This window comes from Oncorhynchus masou, chromosome 9, assembly GCF_036934945.1.
Source record: "Oncorhynchus masou masou isolate Uvic2021 chromosome 9, UVic_Omas_1.1, whole genome shotgun sequence".
NCBI classification, from domain to species: domain Eukaryota; kingdom Metazoa; phylum Chordata; class Actinopteri; order Salmoniformes; family Salmonidae; genus Oncorhynchus; species Oncorhynchus masou.
Window position 1 is genome coordinate 55633274 of NC_088220.1, and position 21791 is coordinate 55655064.

Below are 21791 nucleotides of genomic sequence, written 5' to 3' on the forward strand. Positions count from 1 at the left end.
TTTTTTTCTAAATATTTGCACATGTACATCATGAAACAGACAAGGCTAGCATGAACACAGTGGATTGAAGAGACTCAATATACTTTATTTGCCATTTTGTTTGCTATGGTTTCCAGTTATTAAATACATTTGTCATTTTCAATAACATTGACAATCTGCAAAGAAAGCTCTCCGTAACAGCAAGAGTTCAACATAAGTAGGATTCTATTTCATCTGTACTGCTGAAGTTCAGCATTACAGCGTGATTAAAATGTAAAGGCTATGTTCCCGTGTTGGCGAAGACTGCATTCATGGTAAACGCTGCATATGTTGGCTCAATCTGAAACGCTTGATACATATTGAATAGAGCCCTTATTGTGCTTTTGTCAGTTTATCCCCGGTTCTAACATGCATTCTGTGTCCTGATCGGATTGTGCACTTTATTTTTTTTTTAGACCAGTGTAGACCATTAAAAGGGCATGGGAAAGATTAGAACCTGTGGCCTTCTGGTCCCTATCCCAGTTTCTAGTCCACTGCAGCAGCATGAGGGAGGGTGCCACATGTCTCCACATTTATAAAGCTGTTCAGTCTGTCATTGAGAACATCAAATGAGAAATGTGGTTAAGGTTGGAAAATAAGACCCATTGGGATTCGAACTGGCGACCTTGTCGCAATCTGCATTTAACGCCTTCAATCCATCTTAATGGGGGTTAACAATCTAGGTTTTCTACATTAGTCACTCCTCTACAGCTCTTTCAATGATCACGTGCCAATACCGCCACAGTGAATTAACAACACTTGACTTGCTAACATCTTGAATAAGATGCATAGGCTACATCAACAAAATCAAATCATTTTAAAACATGTTCCAGAAGGAATTTAAATTAGAGCCAGCTATCCCCAAAAAATGTAAATGTATCCCAAACTGAGACAAATTTAAAAATAAGAGATTATATACAGGCACATACTGTAGTGCTTTTACTTTTGGGCCATCAATTTTATTAGGCGAGTCAGTTAAGAACAAATTCTTATTTACAAATCCTAACGCCCTATCCAGGGTCTGTAGTGACACCTCTAGCACTGAGATGCAGTGCCTTAGACTGTGCCACTTGGGAGCGCCCCTTATGCTTTTTATATCTGCTCATAATGAAATTGGCTAAACATATTTCACAGAATGCCAAGCCTTAAACAATAATTACTTGGCATTCTACAGCTGGACTGGGAAGTAGAGATTTTGCTGTAATATTGTGGACTAAGGAGAGTCCTTTACCATAACCTAATATGGAAGCCAATACACAGATTGTGCATCACATTCACGAGATACAGTGGGGAGAACAAGTATTTGATACACTGCCGATTTTGCAGGTTTTCCTACTTACAAAGCATGTAGATGTCTGTAATTTTTATCATAGGTACACTTCAACTGTGAGAGACGGAATCTAAAACAAAAATCCAGAAAATCACGTATGATTTTTAATTAATTCGCATTTTATTGCATGACCAATTTGATCACCTACAAACCAGTAAGAATTCCGGCTCTCACAGACCTGTTAGTTTTTCTTTAAGAAGCCCCCCTGTTCTCCACTCATTACCTGTATTAACTGCACCTGTTTGAACGTGTTACCTGTATAAAAGACACCTGTCCACACACTCAATCACACAGACTCCAACCTCTCCACAATGGCCAAGACCAGAGAGCTGTGTAAGGACATCAGGGATAAAATTGTAGACCTGCACAAGGCTGGGATGGGCTACAGGACAATAGGCAAGCAGCTTGGTGAGAAGGCAACAACTGTTGGCGCAATTATTAGAAAATGGAAGAAGTTCAAGATGACGGTCAATCACCCTCGGTCTGGGGCTCCATGCAAGATCTCACCTCATGGGGCATCAATGATCATGAGGAAGGTGAGGGATCAGCCCAGAAATACACGGCAGGACCTGGTCAATGACCTGAAGAGAGCTGGGACCACAGTCTCAAAGAAAACCATTAGTAACACACTATGCTGTCATGGATTAAAATCCTGCACCGCACGCAAGGACCCCCTGCTCAAGCCAGCGCATGTCCAGGCCCGTCTGAAGTTTGCCAATGACCATCTGGATGATCCAGAGGAAGAATGGGAGAAGGTCATGTGGTCTGATGAGACAAAAATAGAGCTTTTTGGTCTAAACTCCACTCGCCGTGTTTGGAGGAAGAAAAAGGATGAGTACAACCCCTAGAACACCATCCCAACCGTGAAGCATGGAGGTGGAAACATTCTTTGGGGATGCTTTTCTGCAAAGGGGACAGGACGACTGCACCGTATTGAGGGGAGGATGGATGGGGCCATATCGCTTGATCTTGGCCAACAACCTCCTTCCCTCAGTAAGAGCATTGAAGATGGGTCGTGGCTGGGTCTTCCAGCATGACAACGACCCGAAACACACAGCCAGGGCAACTAAGGAGTGGCTCCGTAAGTTGCATCTCAAGGTCCTGGAGTGGCCGAGCCAGTCTCCAGACCTGGACCCAATAGAAAATCTTTGGAGGGAGCTGAAAGTCCGTATTGCCCAGCGACAGCACCGAAACCTGAAGGTCTTTATGGAGGAGTGAGCCAAAATCCCTGCTGCAGTGTGTGCAAACCTGGTCAAGAACTACAGGAAACGTATGATCTCTGTAATTGCAAACAAAGGTTTCTGTACCAAATATTAAGTTCTGCTTTTCTGATGTATCAAATACTTATGTCATGCAATAAAATGCAAATTAATTACTAAAAATCATACAATGTGATTTTCTGGATTTTTGTTGTAGATTCCGTCTCTCACAGTTGAAGTGTACCTATGATAAAAATTACAGACTTCTACATGCGTTGTAAGTAGGAAAACCTGCAAAATCGTCAGTGTATCAAATACTTGTTCTCCCCACTGTAAATTAGTAAATCTTTGTTTTAATTGTGCTTGTGCAGATCAGTGTTTTGGAATTAAAATCATCTAGTGCCAAAAACACGAGAACCGCTGGTAAACATGAACACAAGAAGATAAAATCAGAATGTAACACATTTTAAAAAACACATTGTATAAATAAGGTATTTTTTCATGCATAGCTACAGTCATTTAGATAATATCCAATAGCTTCAGACACTACCTTAATAGAAATTAACATGTTCATAATTGTGAACAATCAATCATTGAAGAATTCAAGCATTTCCCTCCTTGTACAGTAAGTCACAACAGAGCATTACTAAATCATTAAAAAAGCTAAATGTAATTCCATTTCCAGATTAAACTGGTCTGAAATGGATACCATCTGCGTCACTCAAAACCAGCCCTCATTGCTGTGTGTATCCTAATCTATACCCCAGAACTGGGGCACCAGGGGATGAAACTAGCAGACAGCAGGCAAGGAGTACCAGTGGCCTCCCCCAGCTACAACATAGTGCAGTAAACAAACCTCAACTGATAATGGATCAGTGTTCGATTTAAACAGGAAAGGGGTGGAGTGACCCATGTCGGCGCAAGAGGCCAATCCACAGACAGAGTGGAGTCGGGGCCAGAGCTGTATGAGTACTTCCTAATTGTTGGGAGGGGGGGCTAGTGTTCAGACGTGTAGCTGAGGGACCCTCGCCGTGCTAGGCTCTGGGTGCTGGAGCTCAGGGTTCGGTTCTCTGTTAGGTCGCTGGTGCCCTGGAAGAACATACAAAACATTTGACTAGTCTGACCGTATGTGTATAACAATGACATACACAGTACATTGATTTTGATGACACACAGCCAGAGAAATGCCTTAGGATATGAAGCACTTAAAATGAAAGGTGATGAATAAACACTAACAATCATATTGTACAGAAATGTGAGAAAAAGCCAGAACCCAGAAACGGATGCTCACCCTTGCCGCTTCTTGCCGCTCCCTCGCACCCACGTTCAGCACATTCAGAGAATTAGCCCTTTTCATCCTGAGAGAGAACAAGAAAGAGAGAGTGAGAGTAACAAATTTAACATAATTTTGAGAGCGAACACATGCAGAATGAGGACTTGGTCTTTACCCAGGAGTCGGAGGGGTGGTATCCTGAGTTCCGACTCCTTTCAGCTTCCTGACCAGCTTCTCGCTGCTCCTGCGTATCGACTCGCGGAGTTTGGTGAACGAGCCGCTGCGCTTCAGACTGCCCAGCCCATCCTGCATGGAGCCCTCCTCTCCCGTGTGGGTGCAGATATCCCGCACCTCACCTGAGACACCAACATCACAGAGGATACACATCAGTGGCATCATTCCGGTAAGATTAGCTATTTACAGTACATATCTGAGATACATTATTATTCCTATACATACACCCTTTTAGGGTCAAAATGCTAGTGAACCTAGAGAGCAGGTTTCAAAGAGCATATTATGACTTTGCTCTCACCATCCACAGATCCAAACTCTTTTTCATGGGCCAGGGTCAGGATCTCTTTATACAGAGCCTCAGCTTGTCTGTACTTCCCTTGTTTCAGGTAACATGAAGCCTGTAGCCAGAAATACAGCAATACTAGAGTCACAAATAGCGCAATCACACCTCAGATAGATTGACCCAAGCTGCATGCGTGTGTCTATGTCCCCCACTTCTACCCAAGTATAGCTTATTATACACACAAATAATATGGTATCATCTAGCCCAGTGACCATGCCAACCATGTCCACTCCCCCTTTTTACACCTCCCTCCATCTCCCTCTCCATCCCTCACCAGGTTATTCTTGGTCTTGGCCACGTTGGTGTCGTCGGGGCCCAGCCTGCTCTGGTAGATGTGCAGGGCACGCTCGTAGTACTGCTCCACTTCCTGGTACTTGCCCTGGTTCTGACACAGCAGCGCCAGGTTGTTCAGCTGCTTTGCCACGTCAGGGTGGTCCGTGCCTAACACCTGCCCACGACAACAAGAGAGGAGGGGGGTGAAGGAAGATCAACAGGCAGGTTTTGGTAATAAGCATTGTTCGGGGTAGCGCATTACAAAGTAATGCGTTACAGTAATTAAATTACTTTTTGCGGTAACGAGTAATATAACGGCAGGGTAGCCTAGTGGTTAGAGTGTTGGACTAGTAACCGAAAGGTTGCAAGTTCAAATCCCCGAGCTGACAAGGTCTGTAGTTCTGCCCCTGAACAGGCAGTTAACCCACTGTTCCTAGGCCGTCATTGAAAATAAGAATTTGTTCTTAACTGACTTGCCTAGTTACATAAAGGTAAAATAAATAAATAAAAAACAACAGTTACTGTTCCAATTTAAATAATACAGTTACTGATACATTTTTGGGTTGTTACTTGTGTTATCATTAATTTCCTATTACAGTTACTGATCCAAATAAGTATTTGTGACAGAGCAAAATATATTTTTTAAATCCCCCCCGCCCCAGATTCTAATGGTTTTCATCTGACGCCCTCTCACAAAGTTCCTGTTCACGCACACACACACTACTAACTGCTTTAGTGAGGGAGATGGAAAGTAGTAGAAGCATCTTAAACATTGAGTTTCTCAGAGCGGAAGTACTCCCATTACTTTGATTTGGTAGGATACAATTACAAGAATATAACAGTAAAATGTCAACTGTGTCCAGGCGAGAAACACCTCTCCACTGCGAGAAACACAACATTGTTTACATTGAGTGAGAATGTGAAACATTTTGGGGTGTAACGCAAAAGTAATATAACAAATTACTTTTCCCAGGGAGTAGTAAGTAATTATTTATTGTTTAAAGAAGTTATGAGTCATAGGTAATATTACTTTTTTTGAGTAATGACCCCAATGTTTTATGTAGTATGGTTGCAGTGCTATGTAGTACAGAATTCTTGCAGAGTTGCCATTGGTCCATCAGATGGCAGGGTTTCTAGTCACGGTGCTGCTAGGTTACTGCCTCATTACCTTCTCTCTGATCTCCAGGGCTCTCTTACACAGTGGCTCAGCCTCCTTGTACTTCCCTCTCTTTCCATAAAGTACAGCAAGATTGTTGAGTGTGGCTGCCACCTATAAACAAATACAGTACTGTTAGTTACATACAGTGATGTAGTGGTAAAAAAAAGGGGGGGGGGGTGAACTCTGATCGCCGGTCGCAGTGAAAAAAGAAACACTCCCTATATTTTAATTTTTCCACAAAAGGTGGGTTAACCTCCACTACACCACTAGTTACATATTGTAGCTGCTTATCCACTGAGCTGGGGAAAGTCATTAGCTATGCATGTTTTAGACATCTTATTTAGCGGTTTGTCCATTTTGGTGACCCTTGACCTTCATTATAGACTATAGAGGAACATACCGCAGGGTGATCTATGCCCAGGGTTTTCTCCCGGATGGCCAATGCGTCATTCAGGAGGTTTGCCGCCTCTTTGTACTTGTTCTGGTCTCTACAGAGAAGAGCGAAACAGCCTTTAGCTTTAGCACACGGCTAACTTAACTTGTCACACTACAGAAATCTCCCACAGTAAGACCTAGCATCGAGGCTATGCTAGGCTAACGTGGCGCCAATCACCTGTAGACCAGGGCCAGTATGTTGAGCATGGTGGCCACATCAGGGTGGCTGTGGCCTGAGGACTTCTCCAGGTCCTCCAGGGCCTGTTTGCAGAGGGGCACGGCCACCTCATAGCGGCCCTGGGAGGCGTACTGGATCACCAGGTTATGAAGGGTCCTCAGGCGGGCCGGGATCTCATAGCCTCCCTGCTGGGCCGCTGCTGCCGCACTGCTACCGTGGGGCTGAGATACTGGGGGACAGGAGAGGGAGGTAGAGTCATTCATACAGACACACAAATATACATGAACACAGACATACATGGACACATATGCTCACTGGCAAATATATTGTGCATATACACATATACAAACACACAGTGAGTGACAGACTATGCAACACAGAGAGACACATCGAGACACCGGCACACATACATGCATAGCTCGTCTGTACAGCAGATTGATAGACAAGAATATCCGTCTCATTTGACGAGTGCACATACTCTGTGACTGTTCCTCCTCGTCCGTGGGAAAAAGGTCATCTAGGGACTCCTTGGTGGAGCCAGTCTCTTTGTCTTCCTGTCGACATAGTAAACATAACTAGATTTATAGTGCAGAGCTGAGGGGAGTATCTATATGAACTTTACAGAGAAACACATATCAACCTGTTCTGATAAGCCACCAACAGCTTAGCTTTAGTCATAACATAAAAGATGAGGCAAACACATGCACCATGTAGTGGGTCATATTCATTAGGACACACCGTAGCGAAACATTTCTCATTAGACAAGTTTTGGTAGTTCCTCACTGTATCAGTTTGTTTTTTCCCGTTTGGTGCCTAATGAATATGACCCTGATTGTGGTGGTCTGTGACATACCGGTGGGGGCTCCTCCTGGTCGTACTTGCGGATGCTGCTCATGAACTGCAGGTGTCTGTTCTGCTCCTCCAGCGTGACCACCACCTGCTCCCTGTCCTGTAGCCTCTGCTGGGCCCTGGCCAGCTCGTCCCTCAGCCACTGGTTCTCCTGGCACAGCCTCCGTACCTGGGTCCGCAGCTTCTGCTTCTCCGCCTCCAGGGAGCCCAGGTGGGCCGACAGAGCCATCATCACCTGGGGAGGAGGAGGGAGAGGGAGGAGGTACAGGGAAAGAAAGATAGATAGAGAGTGAAATAGAAAGAGAGTGAAGTAGGTGTGCATATATACACATGTACAGATACAACACACCCAAAATACAGCCAATAAGACAACTTCCCCCATTATGCGGTCTTTATGCATTCTACTATCTCCATACATTCCCTCATCTCCAGTATGATCCCACCTGTGCCTCTCCCAGGCCCAGCTCTATCCTCTCCAGAGACTGGCGGATGATCCCACTCTTCTCCTGCTCCACACTGCCACTGTCGGCCACCGGCCGGCCCTCCAGCGCCTTCTGCAGGTCGTCCAGGAGGGTGTGGTTCTCGCCACGAAGCGCCTCCAGGCCCGCGATCACTTGCCGCGTGCTGCACAGAATCTCCTCCCCAGACAACATGGTGCCACTCTAAGCTCAACCCTGGATGGAGGAGGAGGAAGGGGAGGGTTCACCATTTAAAAAAATACTTGTACATGGTCATATGGACTATCCAAGGTGTAGAAAGCGTTCCACAGAGATGCAAGCCCATGTTGACTCCACAGTTATGTCAAGTTGTCCAGATGTCCTTTGGATAGTGGACCATTCTTGATACACACAGGAAACTGTTGAGTGTGAAAAACCCAGCAGTGTTCCAGTTCTTAACACAAACCATTGCGCCTGACCCTCACTACTTCACCCCTGAATGGCAAACATAGAAAATCCATGTCTCAAGGCTTAAAAACCCTTCTTTAATCTGTCTCCTCCCCTTCATCTACACGGATTGAAGTGGATTTAACAAGTGACATCAACAAGGGATCATAGCTTTCACCTGAGTTCACCTGGTCAGTCTGTCATGGAAAGAGCAGGTGTTCTTAATGTTTTGTACACTCAGTGTATATGCATGGAACACACCAAGTGAATAAAGGTCCAACAGCGGTGTTCAATGGCAGCATGGAATTGTGCACTGGTGGTAATATGGCTAATGGCAACACTCCACAGTAAACAATGTTGTGTTGGACTATGACAATGTGCTGGCTAACCAACTAGCTTTACAAATGCAACTATCATTTTACCACTGACAGTACGCCAAAGAGACTTGTGACTAGTGATTTACAGTAAAATACAGCTGGTACTGAACTGAGATGTCTCACAAACAGCAGCCCCTAGACACACAAAGACAAACACACAGAGGAGAAAGGAGAGGGGATAAGTCACTTCTAACCAAACTAATAACGCACAAGCCTACCATAATGACAACAATCCATTTTATTTGTCCTATAGCTGTTTTACAAAACAAAATGTCTTATCAGAACATAAAATGTTCCATGCAAAGTGCAAAACTACAAGTGTAGCCTATGTTTACCACCACAGGGGGGTGTCACCAATGACAACAGCATGCTGACCTGACAGCCTGTCAGAGCCTTTGAAACTGTAAAGTGATCTGCCTGGGTATTTTTATGCAAACTTTCATAACCACAATAACTATGCATTCTGGCAGCCAAAGGAAACAGTGAATAGCCAATACAGACACCTATGGGACTGTACTGTATGTAAAACACATCCTGGGACAACGGTGTGATGTTGCTCTGTGAGCCCGAAGGCATAAAGCCTGGAGCCGACTCAAGTCATAACACATGATGTAGCCTACTTCCTGGTCAATGGGCCTTCATGCCACATTGAGGGGTTGGAGTGGGATGTGTAGTACAATGAAAACAGGCCCAGAGAGAAAAGGTCTGATCATATGGTTGGAGTGCAGTTCTGACATTAAATGAAAACCCACAACAATATCAACCCTGACCTGGTAGAGATACAAATAAAACATAGTAGTGGGTGTTCTATTTCTGGTTGGGTGTTCTATTTCTGGTTGGGTGTTCTATTTCATGGTCCTCGCTCTCTGTGGTAATAACATGTTGATGCATCTTGCAGCACGGCTACAGGGGATGGCCTCAAAAAATACATTTAAAAAGGTTGGCTTCTCGAAAACCAGATGGGCAGCCTGAGCATAAAAGACCTCTGATCACCCTTTCACCATACCAATATTAATGGGAGTACAGGACAGGAGGTTTGTACTGTGAAGCCAAGCGCCTAAGAGGAGAAACAGGTGTCTTTGGGGAACAAGAGAGTGAGCTGTGCTTGGGCCTGAGCACGAGGCTGCATCAGCATAACACCAAAAGGCAGGCCAGCTGCAGCAGACCATACATTAACACAAGGATATCGGTTTACTCGTGGCTCCTGGGAGGAGAGCAGCGTATGGCAGTTGTGAACAACAGGGGTCATTGGAATTGATTGGGACGCATGCTGCAGTCAGTTTATAAAGGACCAATAACGGATCTAAAGTTGAAAAGAGTGGTGAACTTATTTAATATTTGGGTAAATCCATTTCAATTCAATCACTTTTTGACAGCATCACTTTTGATTTAAACATACAGTACATTTCCATACATGTTTGCCCATGGAAGAAGTGGTCAGAAAGTGACTTTCTGAACATGAATGCTAAAACATTCAGGAGATAAAAGTACTCAAAGTTGGCCCATTTTGCATACTCCACCATACCTTGAGACATCAATGTCTTCATCACTGGAAAAGATACACTTTTGAGTTTGAGATAATTTAAAAGCTTACTAATAGTGTTGTCAAACTATACTGAACAAAAATATAAATGTAACATATAAAGTTGGACCTATGCCCTCCCAGGCTACGCCCTTGCCCAGTCGTGAAATTTATAAACTAGGGCCTAATGAATTTATTTCAATTGACTGATTTCCTTATATGTAACTCAGTAAAATCGTAGAAATTGTTGCATGTTGCGTTTCTATTTTTGTTCAATATATTTGATTATTTATTTAAAATAATAATAATAAAACATTTAAAGTCAATGTCAACTCCATTTTTTGCTTCATTTTTGTATAGGTTGTAGCTTAGACCCTATTTAACATCATCTAAAGTTTTTGTGTTGTGCCTGAAATTCTATATCATACAAGTGGTGGTGAGATTCAGGAGGGCCTGATCAATTGAAAGCAATAAATGTGATGACTGAATAGTTAGGCCTACCCGCCTCCCCCCTCCCACAGTATGCTTCAAATCAAGCTTACTTTACCTACTTTATTGTGTGCAAATCAAATGAGTTAATGTCATGTTTTATGGATGAACAGGCCTATTAAATGAGAATATATAATTTTTACAATGCGTTATTTTGTCCTTGACCATTTTATACACTCACTAAGGCACTTTGACAGGTCAGTAGACCTAAATAAAAAAATAGTGAAACAGTTACGATAGGCCTACAGTTACGATAGGCCTACAGTTACGATAGGCCTACAGTTACGATTAGCCTACAGTTACGATAGGCCTACAGTTACGATAGACCTACAGTTACGATAGGCCTACAGTTACGATAGGCCTACAGTTACGATAGGCCTACAGTTACGATAGGCCTACAGTTACGATAGGCCTACAGTTACGATAAGCCTACAGTTACGATAAGCCTACAGTTACGATAAGCCTACAGTTACGATAGGCCAACAGTTACGATAGGCCTACAGAGGAGCAACCTCTATGGGAGAAATGCAACCACCTGTCAGAGACAAACAACAACATAAACAACATGTGCCCGTGTACAGGAGGACTTGTGCCATAGGCTACTACTGTGTCTGCCTTCACGGTTTTATATGGATTACGAATTTGTATAACATTAGGCAATAACAACAGATGGTTAGGCCGGTGTATTGTTGTGGCTTTGTCAACGCGTTTAAAATGGTATAGGGGAAAGTATACTGGGTAGGCTACGACAAATAAAGACAAAAATATATTAATCAAAATAAATAAATGAATTTTGACAAATAAATGTATTGATGACATACTACAATCATGCAGAAGAAAATGAAGAACACTGCGATATAATGCAGCCATAGAAACGACAAAAGTATGAGCCACATGTCAAAGATCACATTGATGTTAACACTAACAAGAGTACTACCAACAAAGTTATTTTTAACCTACTTGCTGCTAATTCCAGGCTTTTGTCGAGTTGTCGCCCTCTTTTTGTCACGTATCTCCGATTTTTATTTGGGCTCCCATTAAAGTTAATTGGACCGTTCGCGTGAAAACATTCACTATTTGTTTATCATGGGACCAAGATAACGGATAAATTTAGACGACGGCATTAACAGTAGTCCTACAGTAATTCAGTAATCATTCACCTGTTCTTGCGGCTCAGACTCTCATTTCAGCTTACCTGATCAGATCATTCCCACCATGCACCGCGGTAGATGGATGTCATCTCCGTCTGGGGACAAGGCCATCTATCTGTGGGTGCTCCGAACTGCGAGTGACGGGACAAACCAGCACAGACAGGACTGTAAGGCTGACTGTCACCCAAATGAAGGGTATATATTCAAATAATATATGATGTATTTAATATGATATAAATTATATTTATCTATGACAGGCTCTCAATTTATTAGACTGTAATGGGGAATGACATTTTAGTTTTCAAAGTGCTACATACCAGAACTGGTATTCTGATGTTATGAACACGTTTGTGGCTATTTCTCCATGAAATGCGTTTTTTGTTGTGGTATTCTTTAGGAATATGCTGCATGCGTGTGTGCACAGTGTTACTGTTATTGTAAGTAAGGAATTGGTATGTGCATAATTAATTTGCTGAGTCAGTGGTTATTGTCCATAAGTCAGTTACATTGTAACCAACACAACACAACACAACACAACACAACACACAAACATGCCCAGTTGCACCACACATCACTGCATGGTGTTGTATTTATCATGCAGACTTCGAAATAGCCAGAAATAACAGAAAGGTGGGGGCCAGTGTGTGTGGGACAGGGGTGTGTTTGGGTGGAGTAAAAGGGGTAGTGGAATCCTGAGGGGACTTAATATAACTTGGCAAGTTTTTAACAAAGCAGATTAAAAGGGTGGGATGGGATGGAGGCATGGCCCAGGGAGAATAATAAACATTAGGAGTAGCAGTATTAGTTGAGACAGTGGTGATGGCAGGGTTGTACGAGGCATCAACATTAGTTACAGTAAGAGAGCAATGACTTAATAATGGCTTAGATATAAGAGTGAAAAAGAGAATGTAAGTCAACTAAAAGGTATTGATGTCTGTGGATATTGGACAGCATATCTGATGTGCAGGCCTCCCAGAATGAATGAATTACAACATTCATGTAAAAAGGTTCATTGCAAATATTAAGGATGCACGAAAACCAGAAAGAAATCGTGAGGAAAAGTCAGAGTGATGGGAAAGATGGCAAGAGCAGGAGCAATCTGAGAAACAAATTGCAAGGCTTTAGAGACCAACATGGACTATAGAACACAGTGGCATCTTCTACAGAGATGAAGAGAGAGGGAGACAGAGAGCAGATCACACTGTGGGTTTCTGTAGACAGTTATACTATCGGGGTGATTGATGGTTCAGCTACTGGGCTTGTGTGGCTACTGAGTTAGACCCATACCTTATAAGGGAAGCCAGGCCTGAGCGCAAGGCGTCACTACTCCCCATGTCAAATCAAATCACATTTGATTGGTCACATACACATGATTAGCAGATGTTATTGCGAGTGTAGTGAAATGCTTGTGCTTCTAGTTCTGACTGCAGCAATAGCTAACAAGTAATATTTAACAATTCCACAACAAATACCTAATACACAAATCTAAGTAAAGGAGGGAATATATAAATATATGGATGAGCAATTACAGAGTGCCATAGGCTAAGATGCAATAGATAGTATAGAATACAGTATATACAGTGGGGCAAAAAAGTATTTAGTCAGCCACCAATTGTGCAAGTTCTCCCACATAAAAAGATGAGAGAGGCCTGTAATTTTCATCATAGGTACACTTCAACTATGACAGACAAAATGGAGAAAAAAATTCAGAAAATCACATTGTAGGATTTTTTATGAATTTATTTGCAAATTATGGCGGAAAATAAGTATTTGGTCAATAACAAAAGTTTATCTCAATACTTTGTTATATACCCTTTGTTGGCAATGACAGAGGTCAAATGTTTTCTGTAAGTCTTCACAAGGTTTTCACACACTGTTGCTGGTATTTTGGCCCATTCCTCCATGCAGATCTCCTCTAGAGCAGTGATGTTTTGGGGTTGTTGCTGGGCAACACGGACTTTCAACTCCCTCCAAAGATTTTCTATGGGGGGGTTGAGATCTGGAGACTGGCTAGGCCACTCCAGGACCTTGAAATGCTTTTTACGAAGCCACTCCTTCGTTGCCCGGGCGGTGTGTTTGGGATCATTGTCATGCTGAAAGACCCAGCCACGTTTCATCTTCAATGCCCTTGCTGATGGAAGGAGTTTTTCACTCAAAATCTCACAATATATGGCCCCATTCATTCTTTCCTTTACACGGATCAGTCGTCCTGGTCCCTTGGCAGACAAACAGCCCCAAAGCATGATGTTTCCACCCCCATGCTTCACAGTAGGTATGGTGTTCTTTGGATGCAACTCAGCATTCTTTGTCCTCCAAACATGACGAGTTGAGTTTTTACCAAAAAGTTCTATTTTGGTTTCATCTGACCATATGACATTCTCCCAATCTTCTTCTGGATCATCCAAATGCTCTCTAGCAAACTTCAGACAGGCCTGGACATGTGCTGGCTTAAGCAGGGGGACACGTCTGGCACTGCAGGATTTGAGTCCCTGGTGGCGTAGTGTGTTACTGATGGTAGGCTTTGTTACTTTGGTCCCAGCTCTCTGCAGGTCATTCACTAGGTCCCCCCGTGTGGTTCTGGGATTTTTGCTCACCGTTCTTATGATCATTTTGACCCCATGGGGTGAGATCTTGCGTGGAGCCCCAGGTCGAGGGAAATTAACAGTGGTCTTGTATGTCTTCCATTTCCTAATAATTGCTCCCACAGTTGATTTCTTCAAACCAAGCTGCTTACCTATTGCAGATTCAGTCTTCCCAGCCTGGTGCAGGTTTACAATTTTGTTTCTGGTGTCCTTTGACAGCTCTTTGGTCTTGGCCATAGTGGAGTTTGGAGTGTGACTGTTTGAGGTTGTGGACAGGTGTCTTTTATACTGATAACAAGTTCAAACAGGTGCCATTAATACAGGTAACGAGTGGAGGACAGAGGAGCCTCTTAAAGAAGAAGTTACAGGTCTTTGAGAGCCAGAAATCTTGCTTGTTTGTAGGTGACCAAATACTTATTTTCCACCATAATTTGCAAATAAATTCATTAAAAATCCTACAATGTGATTTTCTGGATTTTTTTTTTGTCTGTCATAGTTGAAGTGTACCTATGATGAACATTACAGGCTTCTCTCATCTTTTTAAGTGGGAGAACTTGCACAATTGTTGGCCGACTAAATACTTTTTTGCCCCACTGTACATATGAGATGAGTAATGCAAGATATGTACACATTATTCTAGTGATGGCTGTTTAACAGTTTGATGGCCTTGAGATATAAGCTGTTTTTCAGTCTCTCGGTCCCAGCTTTGATGCACCTGTACTGACCTCGCCTTCTGGATAGTAGCGGGGTGAACAGGCAGTGGCTCGGGTGGTTGTTATCCTTGATCTTTTTGGCCTTCCTGTGACATCGGTTGCTATAGGTGTCCTGGAGTGCAGGTACTTTGCCCCCAGTGATGATTTGTGCAGATCACACCACCCTCTGGAGAGCCCTGGGTTGTGGGCGGTGCAGTTGCCGTACCAGGCCATGATACAGCACGACAAGATGCTCTCAATTGCGCCCCTGTAAAAGTTTGTGAGGGTTTTAGGTGACAAGCCACATTTATTCAGCCTCATGGGATTGAAGAGGCACTGTTGCGCCTTCTACACCACACTGTCAGCTTGGGTGGACCAATTCAATTTGTCCGTGATGCGTACGCAGAGGAACTTAAAAATGTCCACCTTCTCCACTGCAGTCCTGTCGATGTGGATAGGGGGGTGCTCCCTCTGCTGTTTCCTGAAGTCCGTGATGATCTTGTCCTAGGTGAACACTGCTCAGGGGACAGATCAGGTCACCTGCTTGGCAGCATCAGTGACCCTGCAGTGCACTCTGCACCCAATTCAAAATTCAGTGGCGTGGACCAGAATGTTTATTTGTTTTTCCATCTGTGGCAATATGTTTGCCAGTTGGCCTTATGTTTTACACTTTTGTGATTTCAATCTTATTTAGGTCTGCAATCTTATTTAGGTCTCCCTTTGAGCCAGACCCAGTATGTACAACAACAAAAAAATAAACAAAAAAGCGAGATGTAATTCATATAATATAAAATGTGAGGTTAATTAATAACAATACAATATTATTCTACGTTTATATCTCTGGCAATGTAATAAAGTGCACCCTCCCTTTCTAGTGTGATGTCAATATTAAAAATAATATATAATGATGCTTCAACTGATGTCAGTGGTTTGAACTGTCCTGGTTTATGCCACGACAGCCCGTCATTCCTTTATATAATAACACGAGCCAGCGTCCATGTAGTCCTGCAGAGTGGACTGTCCATTCAATATTGAAACAGGACATTGTGTGTGTGTGTGTGTGTGTTTTCCCATAGCTCATTGTTTGCAGTGGGGCTTAAGGCTCCAGAAGATATGGGTTTGTGGAAAGCCTGTGTTAATCGCAGGGAATGTGATCAATGCGTCTGTGTCCAGGGGGTTTGGCAAATGGTACAAGCGAACGTTACACCAACTGACGCACACTGGACGGCTGTCTCTGTGCATACTGGCCATGCCTGAGAGGGGGGAATCATATGACAGTTGGATGACTGCCTATCAGTCAGTGTATGGAGGTTAGTGTGTGTTTGGGGGTGGGCATTATGCAATGTCTTCGTGGCAACATGTAAAGTAAGTAAGCAATTAAACAAATAATTGGTGACCCTGAGAAATGGAATATGAATGTAAACAAGTGTACATGAACAGGCTAACATAGTGGACACACTGTAACATGTACATCAGGGGTTCCCAATTGTTTTTGGCCAATGACCACAAAAAAGTATGTAATTAACAGCCAATGTTTACTTTTTTATTTGGGGTTATGGCAGTCAAACCTTCTAGCAGTATTTCTGATTGTCTTCTCAATTCACCATCACATACTTTTAATGTGGGGCAGTCAATTGCAAATTAGTCTGACATGTCTCTTATCTCACCACCAGAGTGAGCACATCATCTCTGCTTTCACGTCTAACCTGTATTGATTATTTGTTTTTATTGCAGACGAGAGCACTGAATCCAACTTCACACATACATGAGCTGGTAAAGGGTAGCCTACCATTAGTTTTATGGTGCTTTCAAGACAACTGGGAACTCAGGAAAATACGAGGTCAAATCATGACATCAGTGATCATTAGGTCGGAAAGTCAGAGTTTCAGAAAGAGGCCAGAGTTCCCGAGTTGGAATTCCAAGTTGGATGACTGTTCAAAACTATTTTTCCCAGTCAGAGCTCATTTCTTTACGACGTCCCAGCTGTCTTGAACGCACTGAAGTCGGAATTTGAGATTTCCCAGTTCCCAGTTCCGAGTTCTCAGTTGTTTTGAACGCAGCATTTAATACTCAGAGGGAGACGGCAGGGTATTTCCTTTGAGTCCCTTTGGCCTGCCCGCCGTCCCGTGATAGATGGAGCCATCTGTGCAAAAGCCCACCATTTTTCGTCAATATAGCCACGTAGCACACTGAGCATCCCATTTGCCGTTTCATGCTCAGGAATCGTGAGACAGAACAATATATCCTCGTGAAAGAGCATCCCCCGACATGTATAGGGAACAAAAGTCAATGCATGGGAATCTCGGCCCTCACAGACTACGTCCATTTGGAGAGCATAAGCAGAGGAGTTTGAATCATTCAGTCAGTTTTCTCGATTGCTAGCAATAGCATACATTCTTCGTTTAACAGTTTGAGTTTATTACATTTTTACAGAGACAGTGCACATTAATCAACGTTTCAGTAAAAGTATCGGTTTTAGCCAGCCGGCTAATTTAAAACCGCAGTCCCTGGGCAGTGTTATCTGACAAAGGTATTGATGTGAGTTTCAGTGTAGGGTTGTTCATTCCAGGGTTTTTCTTTATTTTTTACTATTTTCTAATACTTTAAGACAAGAACTTTGAAAGTTTCTTTAAGTGCAGTCGCAAAAACCATCAATCGCTATGATGAAACTGGCTCTCATGAGGACCGCCACAGGAATGGATGACCCAGAGTTACCTCTGCTGCAGCGGATAAGTTCATTAGAGTTACCAGCCTCAGAAATTACAGCCCAAATAAATGCTTCACAGAGTTGGGGGCAGATCGTCAGGAAGTCCAGGATTCTGTTGCAGAGGGCGATGTTTAGTCCCAGGATTCTTAGCTTAGTGATGAGCTTTGAGGGTACTATGATGTCGAACCCTGAGCTGTAGTCAATGAATAGCATTCTCACGTAGGTGTTCCTTTTGTCCAGGTGGGTAAGGGCAGTGTGGAGTGCAATAGAGATTGCATCATCTGTGGATCTGTTTGGGCGGTATGCAAATTGGAGTGGGACACCAATAAGAAGAAAAGACTTGCAATGGACATTAGATCAGTAGGCTGATGAACTTGCCTTGTTGGCCGAGATCGGCAGTTCCAGAGGCTACCGGAGACCAGGAACTCCACGTGGGTGGCATTGGGACCACCGATTAGAGACGTGGGGTGTGGAGCGGAAATTTGTCCTTTGGTCTGGAGTCCAAATTGAAGATTTTTGGTTCCAACTGCCGTGTCTTTGTGATACGCGGTGTGGGTGAACGGACGATCTCAGCATATATTTTCCACCGTAAAGAAGGATTTATGGTGTGAGGGTGCTTTGCTGGTGACACTGTCTGTGATTTATTTAGAATTCAAGGCACACTTAACCAGCATGGCTACCACAGCATTCTGCAGCGATACACCATCCCATCTGGTTTGGGCAAAGTGGGACTATCATTTGTTTTCCAACAGGACAATGACCCAAAACACCTCCAGGCTGTGTAAGGGCTAATTAACCAAAAAGCAGAGTGATGGTGCTGTATCAGATGACCTGGTCTCCTCAATCATCTGACCTCAATCCAATTGAGAATGTTTGGGATGAGTTGGACCGCAGAGTGAAGAAATAGCAGCCACAAGTGCTCAGCATGTGGGAACTCCTTCAAGACTGTTGGAAAAGCATTCCAGGACAAGCTGGTTGAGAGAATGCCAAGAGTGTGTAAAGCTGCCATCAAGGCAAAGGGTGGCTATTTGAAGAATCTCAAATATAAAATATATTTAGATTTGTTTATCACTTTATTTTGGTTACTACATGATTCCGGGGCGGCAGTGTAGCTTAGTGGTTAGAGCATTGGACTCGTAACCGAAGGTTTGCAAGATCAAATCCCTGAGTTGACAAGGTACAAAATCTGTCGTTCTGCCCCTGAACAAGGCAGTTAACCCACTGTTCCTAGGCCATCATTTAAAATAAGAATTTGTTCTTAACTGACTTGCCTAGTTGAATAAAGGTTTAAAAAAATATATAGATATGTTATTTCATAGTTTTGATGTCTTCACTACTATTCTACAATGTAGAAAATAGTAAAAAAGAAAGAAAAACCCTTGAATGAATAGGTGTTCTAAAACCTTTGACCGGTAGTGTATAAACAGTAAACAAAATACATCTTTGGAAACGGGTCCATTAAAATAATGACTCTCCGTTTGGGTGTGTTGTGTGTCTTGTGATGAAATTGCATCCATTGAAACCAGAGCCAGTTCAGTCACTTGTGCTGGAGGGGCTAAGTTTAGTGCCACAGTGTAATGTTCTCCATCCACCAGTGCCAGATTGGCTGATTAAATTGCATCGACTCAGCTGTCAGTCTGTCTGTCTTTCTGTCTATAGTCTCTTTACCTATACCTCCACTCCTCCCCGTGACATGTGACTTTAGAACAGTGGATTTTTACTGACCAGATTTTTTCCACTCAGGTTATGGATGTGTCACTGCAACCTTAAAAGTCCTAAATGATGTTACAATTGCCCTTGATTCTAGGCAATGTTGTGCTGCTATTTTTATTGACTTGGCCAAAGCTTTTGACACAGTGGACCATTCCATTCTTGTGGGCCGGCTAAGGAGTATTGGTGTCTCTGAGGGTTCTTTGGCCTGGTTTGCTAACTACCTCTCTCAAAGAGTGCAGTGTATCAAGTCAGAACATCTGCTGTCTCAGCCACTGCCTGTAACCAAGGGAGTAAACCAAGGCTTTGTCCTAGGCCCCACACTCTTCTCAAATTACATCAACAACAGCTCCCGAGTGGCGCAGAGGTCTGAGGCGTCACTACAGACCCTGGTTCGATCCTGGGCGGTATCACAACCAACCGTGATTGGGAGTCCCATAGGGAGGCGCACAATTGTCCCAGCGTCGTCTGGGTTAGGGTTTGGCTGGGGTAGGCCGTCGTTGTAAATAAGGATTTGTTCTTAACTTACTTGCCTAGTTAAATAAAGGTTATATATAAAAAAATATTACATAGCTTAGATGGGGGAATGGCTGAGTGGGTTGTCTATGTACATCAGCGGTTCCCAAAGTAGGGGTCGCGACTCTCATGGGGTCACCTGATATGAAAACGGGGTCTCAGAGAATTTCCAAAATCCTGAGAGAAAAAACATATAGGGCCTGCACAAAACAATATATATTATAACAGCAGTTCCCACACTAGGGAACTCCTAAAAATCAACAAAATAAATATAATATACAACATCTGAAAGAGTGGTAAGGCACACAGAATCTGGCACAAACGGTGGGGGAGAGACTGATAATTTGTGTGTGAGAGATACTACCTGATATGAAAATGGAGTTTCGGGAGAATTTCCAAAAATCTGAAAAATATACAGTACCAGTCAAAAGTTTGGACACACCTACTCATTCAAGGGTTTTTCTTTATTTAAAAAAAAATATTTTCTAGAATGTAGAATAATAGTGAAGACATCAAAACTATGAAATAGCACATACGGAAAAAGTGCTAAACAAATCAAAATATACTTTATATTTGAGATTCTTCTAAGTAGCCACCCTTTGCCTTGATGACAGCTTTGCACACTCCTGTCATTCCCTCAACCAGCTTCACCTGGAATGTTTTTCCAACAGTCTTGAAGGAGTTCCCACATATGCTGAACACATATTGGCTGCTTTTCCTTCACTCTGCGGTCAAATTCGTCCCAAACATTCTCAATTGGGTTGAGGTCAGGTGATTGTGGAGGCCAGGTCATCTGATGCAGCACTCCATCACTCTCCTTCTTGGTCAAATAGCCCTTACACAGCCTGGAGGTGTGTTGGGTCATTGTCCTGTTGAAAAACAAGGACAATGAAAATAGTAAAAACATAAAGAAAAACCCTTGAATGAGTAGGTGTTCTAAAACTTTTGACCGGCAGTGTAAGTGCTTGACTCTGTGGATGAATAATATGTTATCCTATTAATACATTACAATGTGTACTTTCTCAATCACCCTTGGACCAGTTACATATACAGTGCATTCGACCCCTTGACTTTTTCCACATTTTGTTATGTTACAACCTTATTCTAAAATTGATAAAATCTTTTTTTCCGTGAATAGACACACAACACCCCATAATGACAAATAAAAAAAAAGTTGTTAGAAATTTTTGCAAATAAAAAACATAAATAACTTATTGACATAAGTATTCAGACCCTTTGCTATGAGACTCGAAATTGAGCTCAGGTGCATCCTGTTTCCATTGATCATCCTTGAGATGTTTCTACAACTTGATTGGACTCCACCTGTGGTAAATTCAATTGATTGGACATGATTTGGAAAGGCACGCACCTGTCTATATAAGGTCTCACAGTTGAAAGTGCATGTCAGAGCAAAAACCAAGCCATGAGGTCAAAGCAATTGTTGGTAAAGCTCCGAGACAGGATTGTGTCAAGGCACAGATCTGGGGTAGGTTACCAAAACATTTCTGCAGCATTGAAGGTCCCTAAGAACACAGTGGCCTCCATCATTTTTAAATGGAAGAAGTTTGGAACCACCAAGAGTCTTCCTAGAGCTGGCCGCCCGGCCAAACTGAGCAATCAGGGGAGAAAGGCCTTGGTCAGGGAGGTGGCCAAGAACCCGATGGTCACTCTGACAAAGCTCCAGAGTTCCTCTGTGGAGATGGGAGAACCTTCCAGAAGGACAACCATCTCTGCAGCACTCAATCATCTCTGTTTTTCAACAGCAGGGACTGGGGGACGAGTCAGGATCGAGGGAAAGGTGAACAGAGCAATGTACAGAGAGGTCCTTGATGAAAAGAGCTCTGGATCAGGTTAGGATCTCAGACTTGGC

At 43.1% G+C, this 21791-nt stretch overlaps 1 protein-coding gene across 2 annotated transcripts; it reads right to left on the reverse strand.

The window, feature by feature from the left end:
* Nucleotides 1-64: 64 nt before the first annotated feature.
* Nucleotides 65-11777, reverse strand: LOC135546261 (kinesin light chain 1-like). Of its 2 annotated transcripts, none has more exons than XM_064974544.1 (12): nt 11759-11777; nt 7735-7965; nt 7296-7526; nt 6921-6996; nt 6443-6671; nt 6230-6317; nt 5839-5940; nt 4672-4845; nt 4353-4452; nt 3996-4176; nt 3839-3905; nt 65-3636 (listed from the first exon to the last, which is right to left on the reverse strand). In XM_064974544.1, exons 2-12 carry the CDS (start codon nt 7942-7944, stop codon nt 3544-3546), a joined length of 1551 nt encoding a protein of 516 aa, XP_064830616.1. In that variant the 5' UTR covers nt 7945-7965; nt 11759-11777; the 3' UTR covers nt 65-3543. The 2 variants fall into 2 exon arrangements, with proteins under 2 accessions (XP_064830616.1, XP_064830617.1); XM_064974545.1 differs by lacking the exon at nt 11759-11777 and adding an exon at nt 11524-11731.
* Between the last annotated feature and the right edge of the window lie 10014 nt (nt 11778-21791).

Bases quoted from the DNA above. Each gene is read 5' to 3' on its own strand.
- LOC135546261 (XM_064974544.1), bottom strand. From the start codon at position 7,944: ATGTTGTCTGGGGAGGAGATTCTGTGCAGCACGCGGCAAGTGATCGCG. The intron at 4,846-5,838 runs GTAATGAGGCAG...TGTCGTGGGCAG, and splicing joins CCCTGGAGATCAGAGAGAAG to GTGTTAGGCACGGACCACCC. The intron at 3,637-3,838 runs GTGAGCATCCGT...ATGTTCTTCCAG, and splicing joins AGCGGCAAGAAGCGGCAAGG to GGCACCAGCGACCTAACAGA.